Source organism: Phascolarctos cinereus, unplaced genomic scaffold (assembly GCF_003287225.1).
Source record: "Phascolarctos cinereus isolate Bilbo 61053 unplaced genomic scaffold, phaCin_HiC Scaffold_9;HRSCAF=440, whole genome shotgun sequence".
In the NCBI taxonomy this organism is placed as follows: domain Eukaryota; kingdom Metazoa; phylum Chordata; class Mammalia; order Diprotodontia; family Phascolarctidae; genus Phascolarctos; species Phascolarctos cinereus.
The window spans coordinates 23,326,194-23,342,259 of NW_027556402.1; the positions used below are offsets into that span (position 1 = coordinate 23,326,194).

Consider the following 16,066-nt stretch of genomic DNA (forward strand, 5'->3'; position numbering starts at 1 on the left):
GGGAATACAAATACAAGCAAAACAAAAATGGTCCCTGCCCTGGAGCTTGCATTCTAACGGGGTAAGAGATGTTAAAGGAAGCTGGGAGAGAGGGAGGAAGGGAATCACTGGGAAGCTCGATGGAGAAGCCTGGATCGAAGCTTGGTGAGAGATAAAGAGGTGGTTGGCCTGAGTACCCTTTTGATGAGGTCAGGCTCCAGCGTCCTTCCAGGGTGTGAATTTTAGGGCTGAAGTGATCTGGGGTGAAGAGGTTTCTGGAGCATGATGGAGAAGTCTGGAATGCATCCTGTTTCAGCTGGGCTTCATATCCTCCCTGCCTCGGTGTGTCGAGGCTGTCCTGTTCTGAGTCTAAGGCACCATGGGAACTGGCACCGGTCCCTCCCTTTTCCTTCCAAGCTTCCACTGTAGGCGTTCTGACGACCCTAGGGCTTTTCCACCAGTGCTGTGTGCACATTTTGTCCTAGACAGGGCCTTACATGTGCTTCTCTGGCCATGCTGGACTTGCTTTGCTGAAGAGCTTCCGTTTCCTATTGGCTGTGGGCTTCTGGCTGACTTTTTGGGCAGTTTGGCAGGGGAAGAAATAACTTGCTATAGGTTCCCCTTGGGTCTTTTGATCATCATTTGGACATCAGAGTTTTGCTCAAGAGGTATTAGCCTCATTAGCCTCACATTCAGGCAGCCATCTTGGTTGATCACAGATGCCACGTTCTCCCTACATCTTTCCCTCTTCAGGCATCATCAAATGATGCCAGGGTTCTTCACCATTGTTGGTTATATCACGTGAATAATCTCTAGTTAGTAATTGAAAGCCATACTCCAGACACGTCATCCGATCTGTCTGCTCACTTAAGGCATAGTGGAACTTGCGTTTGTGTTTTGATGCTGTGACTCAGTGCAACTTAGCAATACACTGGCTTCTTTAGCTGCCATGTCACAGTTTTGACTTACTTTGAGCTTAAACCCACTGGAATTCCCAAATCTTCTTCATGGAAACCGTTGTGTACACGTACTTCCCCTTTATACTTGCGAAGTTGATTTTCTGAATGTGGGGCTTGGATTAGATGATTCTAGTAGACTGACCTTCCAGCTCTAAAACATAGGATCTTGGGGTAAGACAGGGTTCCTGTCCCCCAGTCCATTGCTCTTTCTACTCATTTTATTTTGGATTGGGCCTGTATTTCATTGTTAAAGGGAACTCCCAATAAGGAATCTCCTGTACCAGAGTAGATTTTTGACTTTACAGTTTAATCTTAATTTGGAGCACTGAGAAGTTACACGATTTCCTCAAGGTCACGCGACAAAATTGCAGAGGTGGCTCTTGAACACTGGTCTCCTGACTCTGAGCATGTAGTACCATACTGCCTCTTCAACATCTACTGAAGCTTTTTAAAAATATGCAAAATAACATAATTATAAAAATATAGGGAGAGGTTGATTTCTGATAAAATGTTTATCAGCTTTAAATGGTGTTCTGTCGGTCACTGAAAATTTAACTGAAAGCTTTGGAGAGATCTTATTTTCTGTAACATTTGATTCTCACTGAACACAGTTTAAGGAAACTGCAGTAAAATCTGTGTCGAAAGAAAGCTCTGATGTCCGAGACCGGTTCAGTCTGTATTTGTTCCGCATTTCCCTTCTTTGTGTAATTCACTTATGAAGAGTATGCAAGTGAGTTCCATAATAAACTTGTGTTTCTTTCCCAGAAAGCAGTATTAGGAGAAAACCAAAGTGCACAGATAAGTCAAAACAAAACAGAGGCAAGGTAGATACAAGGTAATGCCACAGGATGATGTCAGATGAAAGAGGCGCTCATTTCTTGACATTATTCCTTTATCTGATCATCTTTTTTTTTCCTTTTAATTTGTTTTATTTATCAACAATCACTTCCATATACTTTTGAGTTTGAAATTTTTCTTCCCCTCCCCGCCTCCCTCTGCAAGATGGCCTGCAGTCTGACATAGGCTATACATATACATTCCTATTAAGCATATTTTCACATTAGTCATGTTGTAAGGAAGAATTAGAACCAATAGGAGGAACCATCAGAAAGAGAAAACAAAACAAAACAGAAGAAAAAAAAATAGCAGATAGTATGCTTTGATCTGCATTCAAACTCCGTAGTTCTTTCTTTGGATGTGGATAGCATTTTCTGTCATGAGGCCTTTGGAGATGTCTTAGTCTGATCATCTCTTATCATTCTGTCTTCCTGTCTGTCTTGTTTTTTTTTTTTTAAGGCAGTTGGGGTTAAGTGACTTGCCCAGGGTCACACAGCTAGTAAGTGTCAAGTGTTTGGCTGGAGGCCAGATTTGAACTCAGGTCTTCCTGACTTCAGGGCCGGTGCTCTATCTGCTACGCCACCTCGCTGCCCCCCTCTCTGTCTTAAAACCCTGAAATTGTTCTTGGTCTCCACCATAGCTGTGTAGTCCCTTCACGCCTCAGTTCTCTCCCCAGCCATCACGTCGGTCCTGGGTACGTTTTCATTTCCTTAGCTTGACCCCTTGGTGACCCAGTTTAATGCTACACTGTTCTTGGTACCCCAGTTGTTACCCCCTGATCTCATTGCCCAGCTTGCATTGCCAAAGCCTCAAGCTTGGATTCCTCCCGTCACCCACAAAATAAGGAAACCCAACAGATTTGTTAATAAGCATAACGGGGTCTTCACTGCTGCTCCTTTTACGTGTTCTTAATCAGTTAATTATGTCATATTGCAAGAGTGACTTTTCCAAACTTTTTCATCCCCCCTAAAGCTTTCCGTGGCACTCCCTTTCCTAAGTTTCAGCTAGCAATCTTGCATCATGCTCCACCAAAAACATTGAAAGCATTCATTAAGAGGTCCCATTTTTCCCATCCCCCTCCTCTCACATGACTCAGATGTCTTCCCCCCATCTCCTCTAATACCCCTGTGTCACATAAAGATGGGGCCCTCTTCCCCTTGCCAGCATGCACCCTCATCTCATTCTGTCCCATCTTCTCCAGCAGATTGCCGGCTACTATTCCCTCTCTCACTAACCTTCAGTCTCTGCTCATCTCCTTCTCTGCAGCTTACAGATGTGGTCACTTCTCCCTCCCCCTTAGAAAAAACCCCTCGTGTGATTGAACCATGGTCACTGGGTATGGCCTTTATCTCCCCTGTCATGGCTGACCTCTCTGAGAAATCTGCCTCGACTGGATCCCTCCGCTTCTTCGTGTTCTCTTCTAAGCCTGTTCTGGCTTCTGGCTTCATCGCCGAACCCCCTCAGAAGTTGCCAGAGATCTTCTGCTTGTCCGATTGAATGACCAGCCATTTCTCCATCCTTAATCTTGACCGCTTTGATGCTGTTGATCCCCTGCTTCTCCTGGGGACTCTCTCTTCTCTAGACTTTCATCATCCTGCTCTTTCTTGATTCTCATCCTAACTGTCTGACCATTCCTTCAGTTTTCTCAGCTGGCTCTAGGCCACATCTCTAACTGTGAGTGTCTCCATAATGAAGTACTTGCTCTTCTTTCTCTACACTATCCGCTTTCAAACTCTTTGGCTTCAGAGCCTCTTTACACTTTTAAATCTGACAACCCCCACAGGGGGTTATGTGGGCTTATATCTTGATACTACCCTATTAGAAATTAAAATGTGTTTGTAGAATGATGAAAATAGTTTTGACCTCATGGATCCCTTGAGAGGGTCTCAGGGCCCCCTGAACCACACTTTTGAGAATTACTGCTCTGTACTTTGTGATATCATTCTCATAGGTTCGGTTTTTTATGTCTACACAGGTGATCCTCATCTGTTTATCTGGGCCTGACCCCTAGACTTGTATCACCAGCTGCCCATTGGACACCTCAAACTCTGTTGAGTCCAAAACAGAATATACTGCCTTTTCCTTTTATGAATTTCCCTGTTCGTGCCAAGGGCACCCCCTTTCTCCCTGTCAGCCAGGCTTGACCTCTCACTATCATCCTTGGCTTCTCACTTCTCACTTAGCCAGTCTCTTGCCATGTCTTGTCATATCTACTTTCACAGCATCTCATATACATCCTCTTTTCTCTGCTTAGATAACCACCATCCTGTTGTAGGCCTTCATCATTTCATACTCGGACTATAATTGTAGCCTTCTATTTGGTTTCTCTTTTCCTGAGGCAGTTAGGTGGAGCAGTGAGTGGAAAACATTCAACCTGGAATCAGGAAGACCTGAGGTCAGATCCAGCTTCTGACATTTTCAAGCTTTGGGCAAGTCACCTAACCTCATTTTGTTTGCCTCAGTTTCCTCACCTGTAAACTGGGGATAATAATAGGACCTACCTCATAGGTGGTTGTAAAGATCAAATGAGAGATTTGAAAAGTGCTTAGCACAGTACCTGGCACGTAGAGTAGGCGCTTAAAAAAAAAGCTTATTTCCTTCCCTTCCTCCCTTAATTTCTCCCTACATCTGTGCTCCATTCATTTGCCAAAGCAACCTTCCTAAAGCAGTCTGACTATACTCAATAAACTCTAGTGGTACCTTGTTCTCTCCTCTGGCTTTTATAAAGCCCTTCAAACCTTCGCCTGCCTTTTGAGTTTCCTTATACTTAGCTTTCCCCTACACGTTCTACACAACTGTTACTATCTTGCTGTCCCTCACACGCTCCATACCTGGAATGTTTTCCTCCCTCCTTTCTACCTCCTGGCTTCCCTGGCTCCCTTAAAGACTGAACTTCACTTTCTGCTGCTTCTAGAGGCTTTTCCCAGTTCTTCCCCCTCCCTCCTCCTCCTCTCCCGTTTATCCTGTATGTATGTGTGTTATACGTACGTAGTTGTTTACATAGTTTACCCGGTCTGCATGTGAACTAATTGAGGGTAGACGCCGTGTTTTTGCCTCTGTTTTTGTCTTCGGTGCTTTAGCAGAGTGACTGGCACATAGCACGCCCTCACTGATTATGTGCATCTTTTCAGTTGAAAACTTTATTTTTGCCTTTTGTTTTCTAACATTGTGATAGTTTTCCATATATATCCCCGATCTCTGTTGAATCCTTTCTCATTGCTCAGCAGAAGCCAGTGGACAAAGCAGTGACGTCTGGCAGGATCTTCAGCCAGGGAAGAGTGGGTCTCTGGGACCACATCGCCCTTTGCAGTTAACCTGAGTCCAGCATTTTGTTGTTTTTGATTGTGTTATTTTAGTGTACGCAGCTTTCTTATGTGATCATTATTTTAGCTCTTGCACAGACTCTCTTTCTTTTGGTCTGCATCAGTTTGTGTAAGTCTTGATATGTTTTCCTGAATTCTTCATTTGCTGCTGTTTCTGGTGCAGTAATATTCCATCGCGGTCATCTACCCATTTCTCAGCCTTCCTTCGGTGGATGGGCTCCCTCTGTTTCCATTTTCCTATTTTCATAAAAATGCAGCTGTGAGAATTTTGAACAGTGTGGAAGAGTTGAAAGGTCAATGGCTTTGGAGTCATAAGGACCTGGGCTCAAATGAGCACAGGCCTTGTTGACTGACTGACATCTGATGTGACCTGCACCATTCTGGGGACCTCACTTAGCCTCTTTGGCCCTCAGTTTCCTTATCTGCAAGATGAAGAGGGGGGACTAGGTGCTCTCTGAGGTTCCCTCTGACTTGAAATGCACAGTCCTCAGATGAGGTTCTCTGCTCAGAGTGTGTTTTAAAAGCATTTAAAATCAAAATAAAACAGCTAGGATTACAAACAGAGCCAAGTCTATTTAAATAAGATGTGCTTTTTTCCTGTCCACATACCTCTGGAGGCTGTGAATCCCAGTTTAAGAAGCCCTAGTCTGAAAGGAAGATTAGATCCCTTGAAGGCAGGGAGTTTTGGTGTGCTCAGAAGCACAGTAGAGCAGAAAGAATGGGCTTGGAGTCGGATCTCAGCCCCTGAGTTACCAGCTTTGTGACCATGGGGCTTACCTCTTCTCTCTTAAGTGAGGTAATGCATGAAGATAGGAGCAAAAAAGATATGGATTGGGCTTAAATGAGTGAAATCTCAGGTCCAGTTCCTTTTCTCTTAATGATTCAGGTAAGGGCATAGATGGCGTGTGTATGCTGATGGCGCACAGCTGGGAAGGGTAGCTGACACACAAAATGGCAAGTTACGCTCCAGAAACATTCGGCTGAATCTAGTAAGATTAAATATGGGAACAAATGTAAAGTCTTATCCTTTGGTTAGATTGGGAAGGTGCGTCTAGGCAGCAGCTCCTCTGAAAAAGATTTCTGGGTTTTTTGGACAGTGAGATCCACATGAGTCAGGAGTGCGAAATAACCAAAAGAGGCGCCTGTGATTTTAAGTTGAACTGAAGAGAACTCTTACCTTGGGCAAGCAAGCAAGTGACAGGCCTGCCAGGCCCCCTGCTGTGCCCCGATCAGAGCCCATATCTAGAAGAGCCTTATGGTCTGGCTGCCACATGTTAGGAAGGGCAGAGACAAGCTGCTAATCGTCCCGAGGGTAGCAGAGGGCCTTAAAATCATGTCATGAAGATGGGTCAGAGGAGCTAGAGGGATCTGGCGTAGAGAGGAGAAGGCTCATGGAGGAGGTGGGAAAAGAGTTGTCACATGAAAGAGGGATTCAGCTTGTTTTGCCTGGCCATAGGCAGAACCAGGAAGCCTTTGTGCGTGTTGCTAAGACAGCAGCTTAGCCTCAGCAGTGAGAGGTGTCTGAAAGAATTGTGTTGGGAACCAGAGCAGCATTTGATAAGGAGAGGAGCTAGCTGTTCCAGAAGAGTGAGTGTGCGTGGCTTTCAAGGTAGCATTGGCTACGGTGTGCATGTAAAAGAATGAAATGACATTCTAAAAAGGACGTAAATAGCTTTAAAATGACAGCTGTATACCTGCCGTACATTATTATACCTGTGGGTGACTTTGTATATGCACAGTGCTTATAGACTCAGAAAATCTGTGATTTAATAAATACAAATATTTATTTCATCCTTTTAAAATTCTTGCATGGCATATTTGATAATTAACTAGGATACTCCAGGCCAAACATTGTTGTAGTCACTTGATTATTTACCAGTAAAAATCAGCAATATAATTGGGACAGCTGATTGGCCCAGTAGTTAAGAACACTGGACCTGGAGGCAGGAAAACCTAAGTTTTGAAATATGATCTCATACACCTCCTAACTGTATGACCCTGGGCAAGTAATTTAACTCCTGTTTGCCTCAGTTTTCTCATCTGTAAAATGAGGATAATAATAGCACCTACCTCCCTGGGTGGTTGTGAGGATCAAGTGAAATAATAATTTTGTAAACCACTTGGCACAGTAGTAGCAGCAGCAGCAGCAGTAACGGTAGTGGGGCTGGTGCAAAATGATGTCATTGGGTTTGCAACATGAATTGTTGATGACAGTAATTTCAGAACTAGTGTTCATATTTTGTATCCCTGCACCAGCATTTAAATTGTAGCCATTGATGACTAAACACATAGGTAGCACATCATTTTGGATTATTTTCAAGACACTAAGCAAGCAAGACTTTAAATAATTTAGCAAGTTTCTAACAAGATAAAAATGAAAATCGTTAGGCAAAGAACTGAGCTTTTACTGTATTTAATAAATGTCCGGCTGAAACATATGTACCTTTTTCAGATTTAAGGCTTAATATGATGTGTGTCTGAGAGCCCTTTTAGATCTACTTTGTGTCTGTATGCATGTGTACATATATGTAGAGAGAATATATGTGTATATTCATGACTAGTAAGATCAGTTGTTCAGCACTCTACTAATGAGGCCAGGGTCAGGTTGGATCATTGTATAGTCTGAGATCTGTTGTATTTTGTGACACTTGGCCCTAGCCAATTAATTGTCTAGAAATATTTGCTTTTTGCTTGTAAGACGAAAGAACCAATTTTATAGGGCCAGTCCTCCAGTACAAGGGAGAACAAGATTCTGTCCTCTCAGCGGTGGATCAGTTAGTTGTACCTCCTTTGTGCACAAGGGACAACACATTGAAATACATATTTGTGTATGTACATACTCCTACTTAATATAAAATTGTTGTAGAATACAACCACAAATACCAGTTACTCTATAAAATGTTGATATATATATTTAGTAGACTTTGAGCATAATTTGTACGTTAAAAATGTCATCACTTAAGTGCTATAGGATCAATGTAAGTCTAATAACAAAAACACAGTAGGGAGTCCCTTCCTGTTCCCCAAAAGTGACTGGCATGAAAAATTCCAAAGTTTATACTGCTGGTGCTTAATGTGAACATTTTTTTTTGCATTTGAAATGCTTTATTAATTTTTCTTTGGACCTGCAGGTTCTCCTGAAAAGAAGGTTGAACATTCATCTAGCAGTCAAGAAAATAGCATAGGGAACTCCGTCAAAGATCTAAAAACAAACCAGGCATCTAAAGATGACCAGAATGGAAGCAAGACTGAAGATGCCTCTTCGGCACGGGGGCAGATGCAGAAGAGGAGCGACGAGTCTGAAAGTGATTTTGAATCAGATCCTCCTTCTCCCAAGAGCAGTGAAGACGAAGAACATGAAGATGAAGATGTTCTTCAAGGAGAGCAAGGGGATTTCAATGATGATGACACTGAACCAGAGAATTTGGGTCACAGGCCTCTTCTCATGGATTCTGAAGATGAGGAGGAGGAAGAAAAACATAGCTCTGATTCAGATTGTGACCATACCAAAGCGAACTATGCCGACGGAAGCCCTCTCAGTAGCTATGGAGGCCGAGCTGGTAGTGGCCAGGCCAGAGCTCCCAGGGTGCCCCTCCCCAGCCCGACGCTGTTCCCTCCTGCTGGAGGACGAGTCACCCCCAGGCAGGAGTTTGATGCGTTCGGCTCAGTCCCGTTCTTTGCGCTTCACGCTCGGCAGCCTCAGCACAAAGAAACAAATGAAAAAGACTTGTCCGCACAGACTGTTTTTCACAGTGTGGCAGCTGAGCAGGATGACTTCGACGTATTCACAAAGGCGCCCTTCGGCAAGAAGGCGACAGTGCAGGATTGCCCCGCGGCCAGGTCTTGGGCACAGACTCTCCCCGCATGCCCCAGAAGTGTGGACATATTTGGCTGCACTCCCTTTCAACCCTTGCCCCCGGCCACGCGTGAAAGTGAAAGCAAAGAGGACCTTTTTGGGCTTGTGCCTTTTGAGGAGATAGCTGGGTGTCAGCAGCAGCAAAAAGTGAAACAGCGAAGCCTGCAGAGACTGTCCTCCCGCCAAAGGCGCCTAAAACAGGAGGTGTCGAAAAGCAACGGGAAGCGACATCACGGCACCCCGACGAGCACCAAGAAGACTCCCAAGCCCACCTATCGGACGCCGGAGAGGGTCCGCAGGCACAAGAAAGGAGGTCGGCGAGATTCTCAGAGCAGCAATGAATTTTTAACTATATCAGATTCTAAGGAAAACATCAGCGTGGCACTGACTGACAGTAAAGACAGAGGGAGTACCCTGCCATCTGAAGAGAACCTGCTGGATCCTTTTGGTGCCAAACCCTTCCATCCTCCAGACTTGATGCGGCACCCCTCCCATCAAGGCCTGAGTGATAACCGTGGGGACCACAGTACGGCCTTGCCTGGGAGACCGAGGCAGAGCTCATTACATGGGTCCTTTCATAGTGTAGAAGGATTGAAAACGGACGACTTTGGGGCGGTGCCCTTCACAGAACTTGTGATACAAAGCGTCACGCCGCAGCAGCCCCCGCAGGCCCACCAAGGAGAGCTAGATCCATTTGGTGCTGCTCCATTTCCTTCTAAGCAGTAGATGCTTCCAACAAAACTTTTTTCATTGACTCCAATTTTTAAAAAGTGAAGTTTGTTTTATGAATTTTCAAGAAGACAATTTGTATCGCTCTTTGTACCACTCATTACTGCAGGTCAATTAGAATAGATTTAAAATTATTTGATTTTGTATAAACCAAATGGAAGAGGAAGTATCTCAACAGGGTAGAAACTTGGGCCCTCTGAATGTGGGGGTTCCTTCTGAAGAGGAGAAAGGGTAGCAGATATGAGCCCTAACAATCATTTTAGCTGCTAACTTTCTGGCACAGAAACGAGGGCTGTTTCACTAAAACAGTGAGAGAGCCTTTGGAGATAATTAACTTTTGCACTTTGTGCTGCCTTTCCACTCCTGGGACAATAAAGGAGGAGGGGAAAAAAAAGGTCTAACATTTTATACGTATAACAGAGTGATGCTTCTTGGATGCATAGCTCTGGCCCAGTCAGAATCCAGCATTACGAATTAGATGTAAACCCGGGCTGAGTCAAAACAAGTTAAATCTCTAAAAGATTAAAAAGCTGTAGGTCTCCATGTAGAACTCATTGGCTTCAGATCTTGTACATGCAGAGCCAGAGGTGACTGACTTGTGCCTGACATCTTTTATTCTTTACAGTAAGTGCCATTAATATATTTAAAAACTACACACATGCCTAAAATGGAAACTAAAGATAAGGAGAATCTGTTGAAGAAAATTTTTTAAAAAGCATGAATGTAGGAAAACTTGGTAGGGAAGCCGCCAGCATAATCAGCACTTATGAAAATGTATCCATTAATGATGAAGGGCTGATTTAGCCAGTGCTTCAGTAATGCCCCCATAATACAGCAAAACATTGGGTGAAGACAAACAAGAGAATTATGCAGACATTTTATCCTATGAAAAATTAGGGGATGTAGCTAAAATAATTTCATTTCATGAGTGATTTTATTGCAGAAATTTTATATATAAATCGTGTTGCATTTAACATTTTGTTTACTATTATATGTTGCTCATGTGAAAATTATTTTATTTTTGGAGGGTAATAGTAGTATTTGCCAAATGCACTGAGGTGAAGTGCATGTGACACTAGTTAACAGACAGGTGCAGCAGAGGAGCAAACTACAGGTAGTTCTTGGAAGTCTGGTCCTGTTCAATTGGGCAACTTCATAGCATGCCACAGAGCCTTACAGGCAGGACCCCACACCTGCAACAAGTACCTCCACCTTAATTAAAGTACCTCTTTTCCAAAAGATGCACACAATTCTTCTAAAAAGGAATGCAAAAGCATTAGGCACTGAGAGGTTAATGTGTGTCAATCCACTTTTCATGAAAAGATCTTAGTTACCAAATTATTTTTCTCAGTACCACAAATCCTGCTTGGAAACTTGAAATGTTCACAGAAATTTTCATCATGTCTGTAAGGTAGAAATTACAAATGTGAATGACTGAACATCTATGTGAAAGTTTGTATATGTATCTCTGGTGTTCTCACTACTCTTCCTCCCCTCATTGTCAAAATGGATGAAAACAATTTAAGACTATTTAAATGGCTCTTTTCTGAATTTAGCATTGGATTGACAGAGCAACAATTAGAAATTTCTCGAAACTTTCAAGATGTCCCAAAAAGGGGAAAAAAACCCAATCAGTTTGAATTCTTGATTTTTTTTTTAAATTTTAAATTCAGCTCTTTTGGAGCCCTTGTAATGAATTTCTATTAGTAATTGAGTTAGCCTTCTTGGCAATAGTACCCCATTGAGATGGGCTGTTTGCAAGTTTTCATGGAAAGAAGTCAACTAACTTTGGAAAGAAGCCAAATCTATGTGTAATTTTATACCTGTCTCTTTATTCCTTCATTTTTTTCTGTTTTCTAGAAAATGCCAACTCACGGTAAAAGCTGTGCTAAGGTCAATATGCAGAGTTATTTATAGGGTGGCAGCAGGCTAGTATTCACTTGCTACTTTGACTTGGAACTGAACTTGGTTGCTCTGTTAGACTTTATCATTTGTTTCTTCTTTGTGCCAAAGGCAAATATGTTTGCACCTGTTTTTGTTTTTTTAAATTCTCAGGTTGATGAAAATAATTTACTCAACTTCAAGTGGATGCCAGTTAAAAAGAAAATATACCGAAATTATTTAAAAGTGAAAAGAATTGGATTCAACAAATATTAAACACCCACTGTATTTAAGGCATTGTGCTAGGCACTGGGATGTATAACAAAGTTGGAACACAGTTTGCAAGGAGCTTACAGTCAGATGGGGGGAAAAGATGTACCCTAATAATTGAGGTATGAGAGTGGGTGAGAGAGGTGCAAGAACTAATTATTCCACATGGCAAATTCATGGGTTACAGTAGGTGAACAGACAATGTCAGGCCAAATACATAAATATAGATAACATATGCATGTATGCCTTCATGTATGTGCACCGTCCATCTCTGATGATAGCTTTAGGTTTTTGGCTCCTGGGTATATGCCAGAATCCATTAAGTTGTTAACTTTCGAAAACAGGGGCGGCGATGTGTGTGTCCTTAGTAATTCTAAGTGGACTAGAGAAAGAAAGTAAATCTTGTTCATCATCTTGAATTTTTAGGTCCTGTTTACTTGCCTTTCAGTATGGCAACGCTTCGATCGAGGTAGTGAAGGCCTCTTAGGCTTGCCATGTTGTCTAAGTGATAACTACGTTGAAGGGTCTTGTAGACAGCACTCTTAAACTTTTTATGATATGCTTCTTCAGTGTAGAGTGACCCAAACAAGGGCTTTCTCTTTTTGAAGGGAAGTCCTGAATAAAAGCTAGCCTACCAGTCAGGGTCAACTTACCTTCAGAGACCTGGCAGGTTCCTTTGATGTTGAGCCATTAGCCATTTTCAAGAAAAGATGGGCCACTGTTTTCTCTCTCCATATTCTTGTTACTCTGTCCTTCAGAAAAGGGCCTAAAGGCAGACTATCCATCCCACTATGCACGGCTCTACAGATAACATACAGTAGCTGGCAATGCTCTATCAATTCAAGGAGGAAGTTCCCACACCAATCAAATCAGGTTCTTCAGTTAGTTCAACCTTGGTTATTTATAGCAAGAAACTTAAGAGATTTTACTTTGTCTTAGTCTTTCTCTTCTTTGCCTTGTACTCCTTTAATGATTTAAGAAAATAGTCTTAACTCCAAATTCTAATGCATTTTAGCAATATCGAGGGATACAGAAGGGTGTCTCTTTTAAACTGACAAAATTCATAAAATTTCAAAATTCTTTATTAATAGCTTTAATATTGCTAATTGCTTGCTAATGATTATTTTTTAAAAAAATGATCCATTTTTCTAGTTGACTGTTTTGATGTTTCTATCACATTCACCACAAAAGTAACCTGGCATAGTGGATAGAGAATGTGTCTTGGAATGAAGAAGAACTGGATTCGGGTTCTGCTTGTCATATACTGGCTTATGACAATGGATAGGCAAGGCCCTGAACTTGTCAGTACCTTCAGGCAATTCCCTAAGACTCTATCTTGCAGAACAATCGATGACCTGCATCCTTACTGAGAGGTCCCTAATAACAGATCTTGACCTTGCTCCCAAAACTATTTTCATGTTAAGATTATTGAGGTAACTCGATAGGATCAAAGAGATTTTACTTGGTGGTTGTGCATTCAGGTAAGGAAAAAGATGTAGATATTGAGAATGATCAAAATTATAATTGAGTAGCGTTATTGTTCTTTAGGAAAAAAAGACATCAATACAGAAATATTGCAGCTTTCTTCCTCTCCTCCTCCTTCGCCCCTCCCCCCCAGCTTTATGTGTATGTATGTGTGTATATATATGTATAAAATGTTGTGTGACCATATCTGGGGTAAACAGGTGGATGCAATATTAGTCATGTCCCACTTAACAATGATAATTAAGTGACTATCTTCCTCTTTAAGAGCCTGTTCTTTTATTTTGATACTCATTAGGCCTTGAGTATCTCAGCCACTCTGCTGACTTTTCTAAGATATTAAGTATTGCCCATTGGCACTGGGTATCACAATGGTACTAGAATCCATTCTCGGCTTAATCTGTTCTAACTGTGAGCAAAAATTACTAGCTCTGAGGGATTTTGGACTAAGGGTGTATAATGGACATACACAATGGTAGGTGACATTTTCATTTCCCCACTAATTGTGTGTGTGTGTGTGTGTGTGTGTGTGTGTGTGTGTGTATGTGTGAGAGAGAGAGAGAGAGAGAGAGAGAGAGAGAGAGAGAGAAACTCCGTTATTGGAAGTATTTTTTTCATTGTTAATCAGATCCAGATATTGAGATGACACATCTACTGTGAGAATGAGATGACATGTTTACTGTGAGAACACCACAACTGATACTGTTTATCTGAAAATTTTTATACTCGTTTTATTTATCAATATATACACACATGCATGCACCTATCACATTTTACTACTGTAGAGTTAATGTGAATTTTTTAAAAATGTCATTGCAACAACAATCATTTTCATATGACTAGGAGAAAATCAGTTCCTAGTGAGTGAACAAAAGCCACTAAATTAAAAAGCAGGATGCAAATGCAAAGGGTAATGTTAGGTGTGTCTTTTATTTTGTTTTGTTTTAGTGCTACTCTTGAGAGAAAAAAATAAACAAATGTTTATATTACTAAGTTGTTTCTGTGATTGAAATGCCATCAAATAGTAAACTGTTTAAAAGCTATTTTAAAATTGCTGGCCAACTGCTTTAAGTGCACTTTCTTTGATTTCATCTACTTTTTTGTTGTTGTTAAACTTGAGTTTTTTTTGTGTACCGCTAAACAACTTTGACTTCTAGACAGAATTGATACGTGTATATGGAATGGAAAAGCGTTTATGAAGCGCTTGCTACCTGCCAAGCACTGTGCTAGGCACTAGGAATACAAAGAGAAAAGTAAGATGGTCCATGCTCTTGGGAGCTCACGTTCTAATGAGAGAAGACAACCCATGCAGGAGCTGTTAGTTGCAAGGCAGAAAGGCCCAGTGGTCCATGGGGTGCAGTGGGGGGTCAGATGGCAACAGAGGTGGGTCTAGAGGGCATAATGGCAAGTGGACCTTTGGGAGCAATCACAGGGCACACAGTAAGGCCCAGTAGTCTACCATCTTTACCATATTTCTGTCTTTACACTATCTGTGATTATTACAAAGTAGACAGGCCAAATCTTCAATGACCAAATACAACTGGGAAATAACTAAAGTTCATGATCAGTTAGTTTTCTCTAAGCACTAAATAGAAAACATTTACTACATAACTGTCTTAATTGCTTGCCAAACATGTCTTTCATTTTATTTGAAATTTTAAGAATTATTTTCTAATTGTGTTTATCATACTTGATGACTAATATTCTATTTCCTTTTTAATGCAATAAATTTCAATTGGATTCAGTATTCTATACAAACAACCAATGACTATGTTATTGATTGAGTTCATCCTTTAAAAAAAGATTTTCTAATGTAAACTTTGGGGAATTAAAATGACAAAGTTGGATTTTCTGACAGTTCTAGGACAGGTCTGCTTTGCTAGTATTGTTATAATGGATGTTCACAATGATGATGAAGCACAAGTTCTTGAAGTGACTTTTGAATCAAAGATTAAACTGCATTCTGTATAATCTTTAGCTTCACATAATGTTTAGTTTCTTTGAAAACTGGTAAACCCTGTCATAGAAAAACTGACCAGAATTTAGCCAAGACCTGCTGACCATGCCAGAATTTTATTGATATTAAAGGTAAGGTATCTGCTAGTTTGGTGTGTTGGTTGTGTGTGAAATCCTGAAACTTTCTATTCAAACCACAGGTGATTGTCATATTGGTTACTCATGAAGGGCACTTTTGTTCAGAATGAGAGTCTTGGGGCAGAAGCACTTATTTTTTCTTATAATAGTTCTTAGATTTAATTAGACCTCCATGTGACTCAAGTAATAAATAGTAAAATTTAGGCAAGGTTACTAAGTTGGTAGATCAGAGGAGTGATTATGGGTGTTGAATTTTAGCAAGACATCCTTGTAGACTGGGTAGTAAATAGTATCGTAAGGTAGGTCCATATCTAGCTAATAGACTGCATCAACTTGGTTAGCTCTGTTTAACAGAGGGTATGATGGTTTTGTTATGAGCCTATTTCTTTTTCACATGTTTTTGCCAATGACCTTAGATTTAATTAGACCTCCATGTGACTCTTCATAGCATGGTCTAAGACATGGTAAAGCCGGGGGTCTCTGAGGTCAAAATTATTTTCAAAATGAAACTAAGATGTTTTTATTTCTAATATGATAAATATCAATGTAATCCACATAAACAAAAGCTCTCTGAGGTCATCAGTTTTTAAGAGAGTGTAAAAGGGGTCCTGAGACCAAAAGTTTGAGAACCACTGACTTAGATGGAATTCTTTTAG

At 41.3% G+C, this 16,066-nt stretch overlaps 1 protein-coding gene across 1 annotated transcript in view; it reads left to right on the forward strand.

Moving 5' to 3' along the window:
- Window positions 1-14,305, forward strand: part of BMP2K (BMP2 inducible kinase) — a 108,097-nt gene extending 93,792 nt beyond the window's left edge. Inside the window, 1 exon segment of the mRNA XM_020988363.2 lies at window positions 8,230-14,305. Coding sequence (XP_020844022.2) covers window positions 8,230-9,680 — 1,451 coding nt within the window. The 3' untranslated portion in view covers window positions 9,681-14,305.
- The last annotated feature ends 1,761 nt before the right edge of the window (window positions 14,306-16,066 follow it).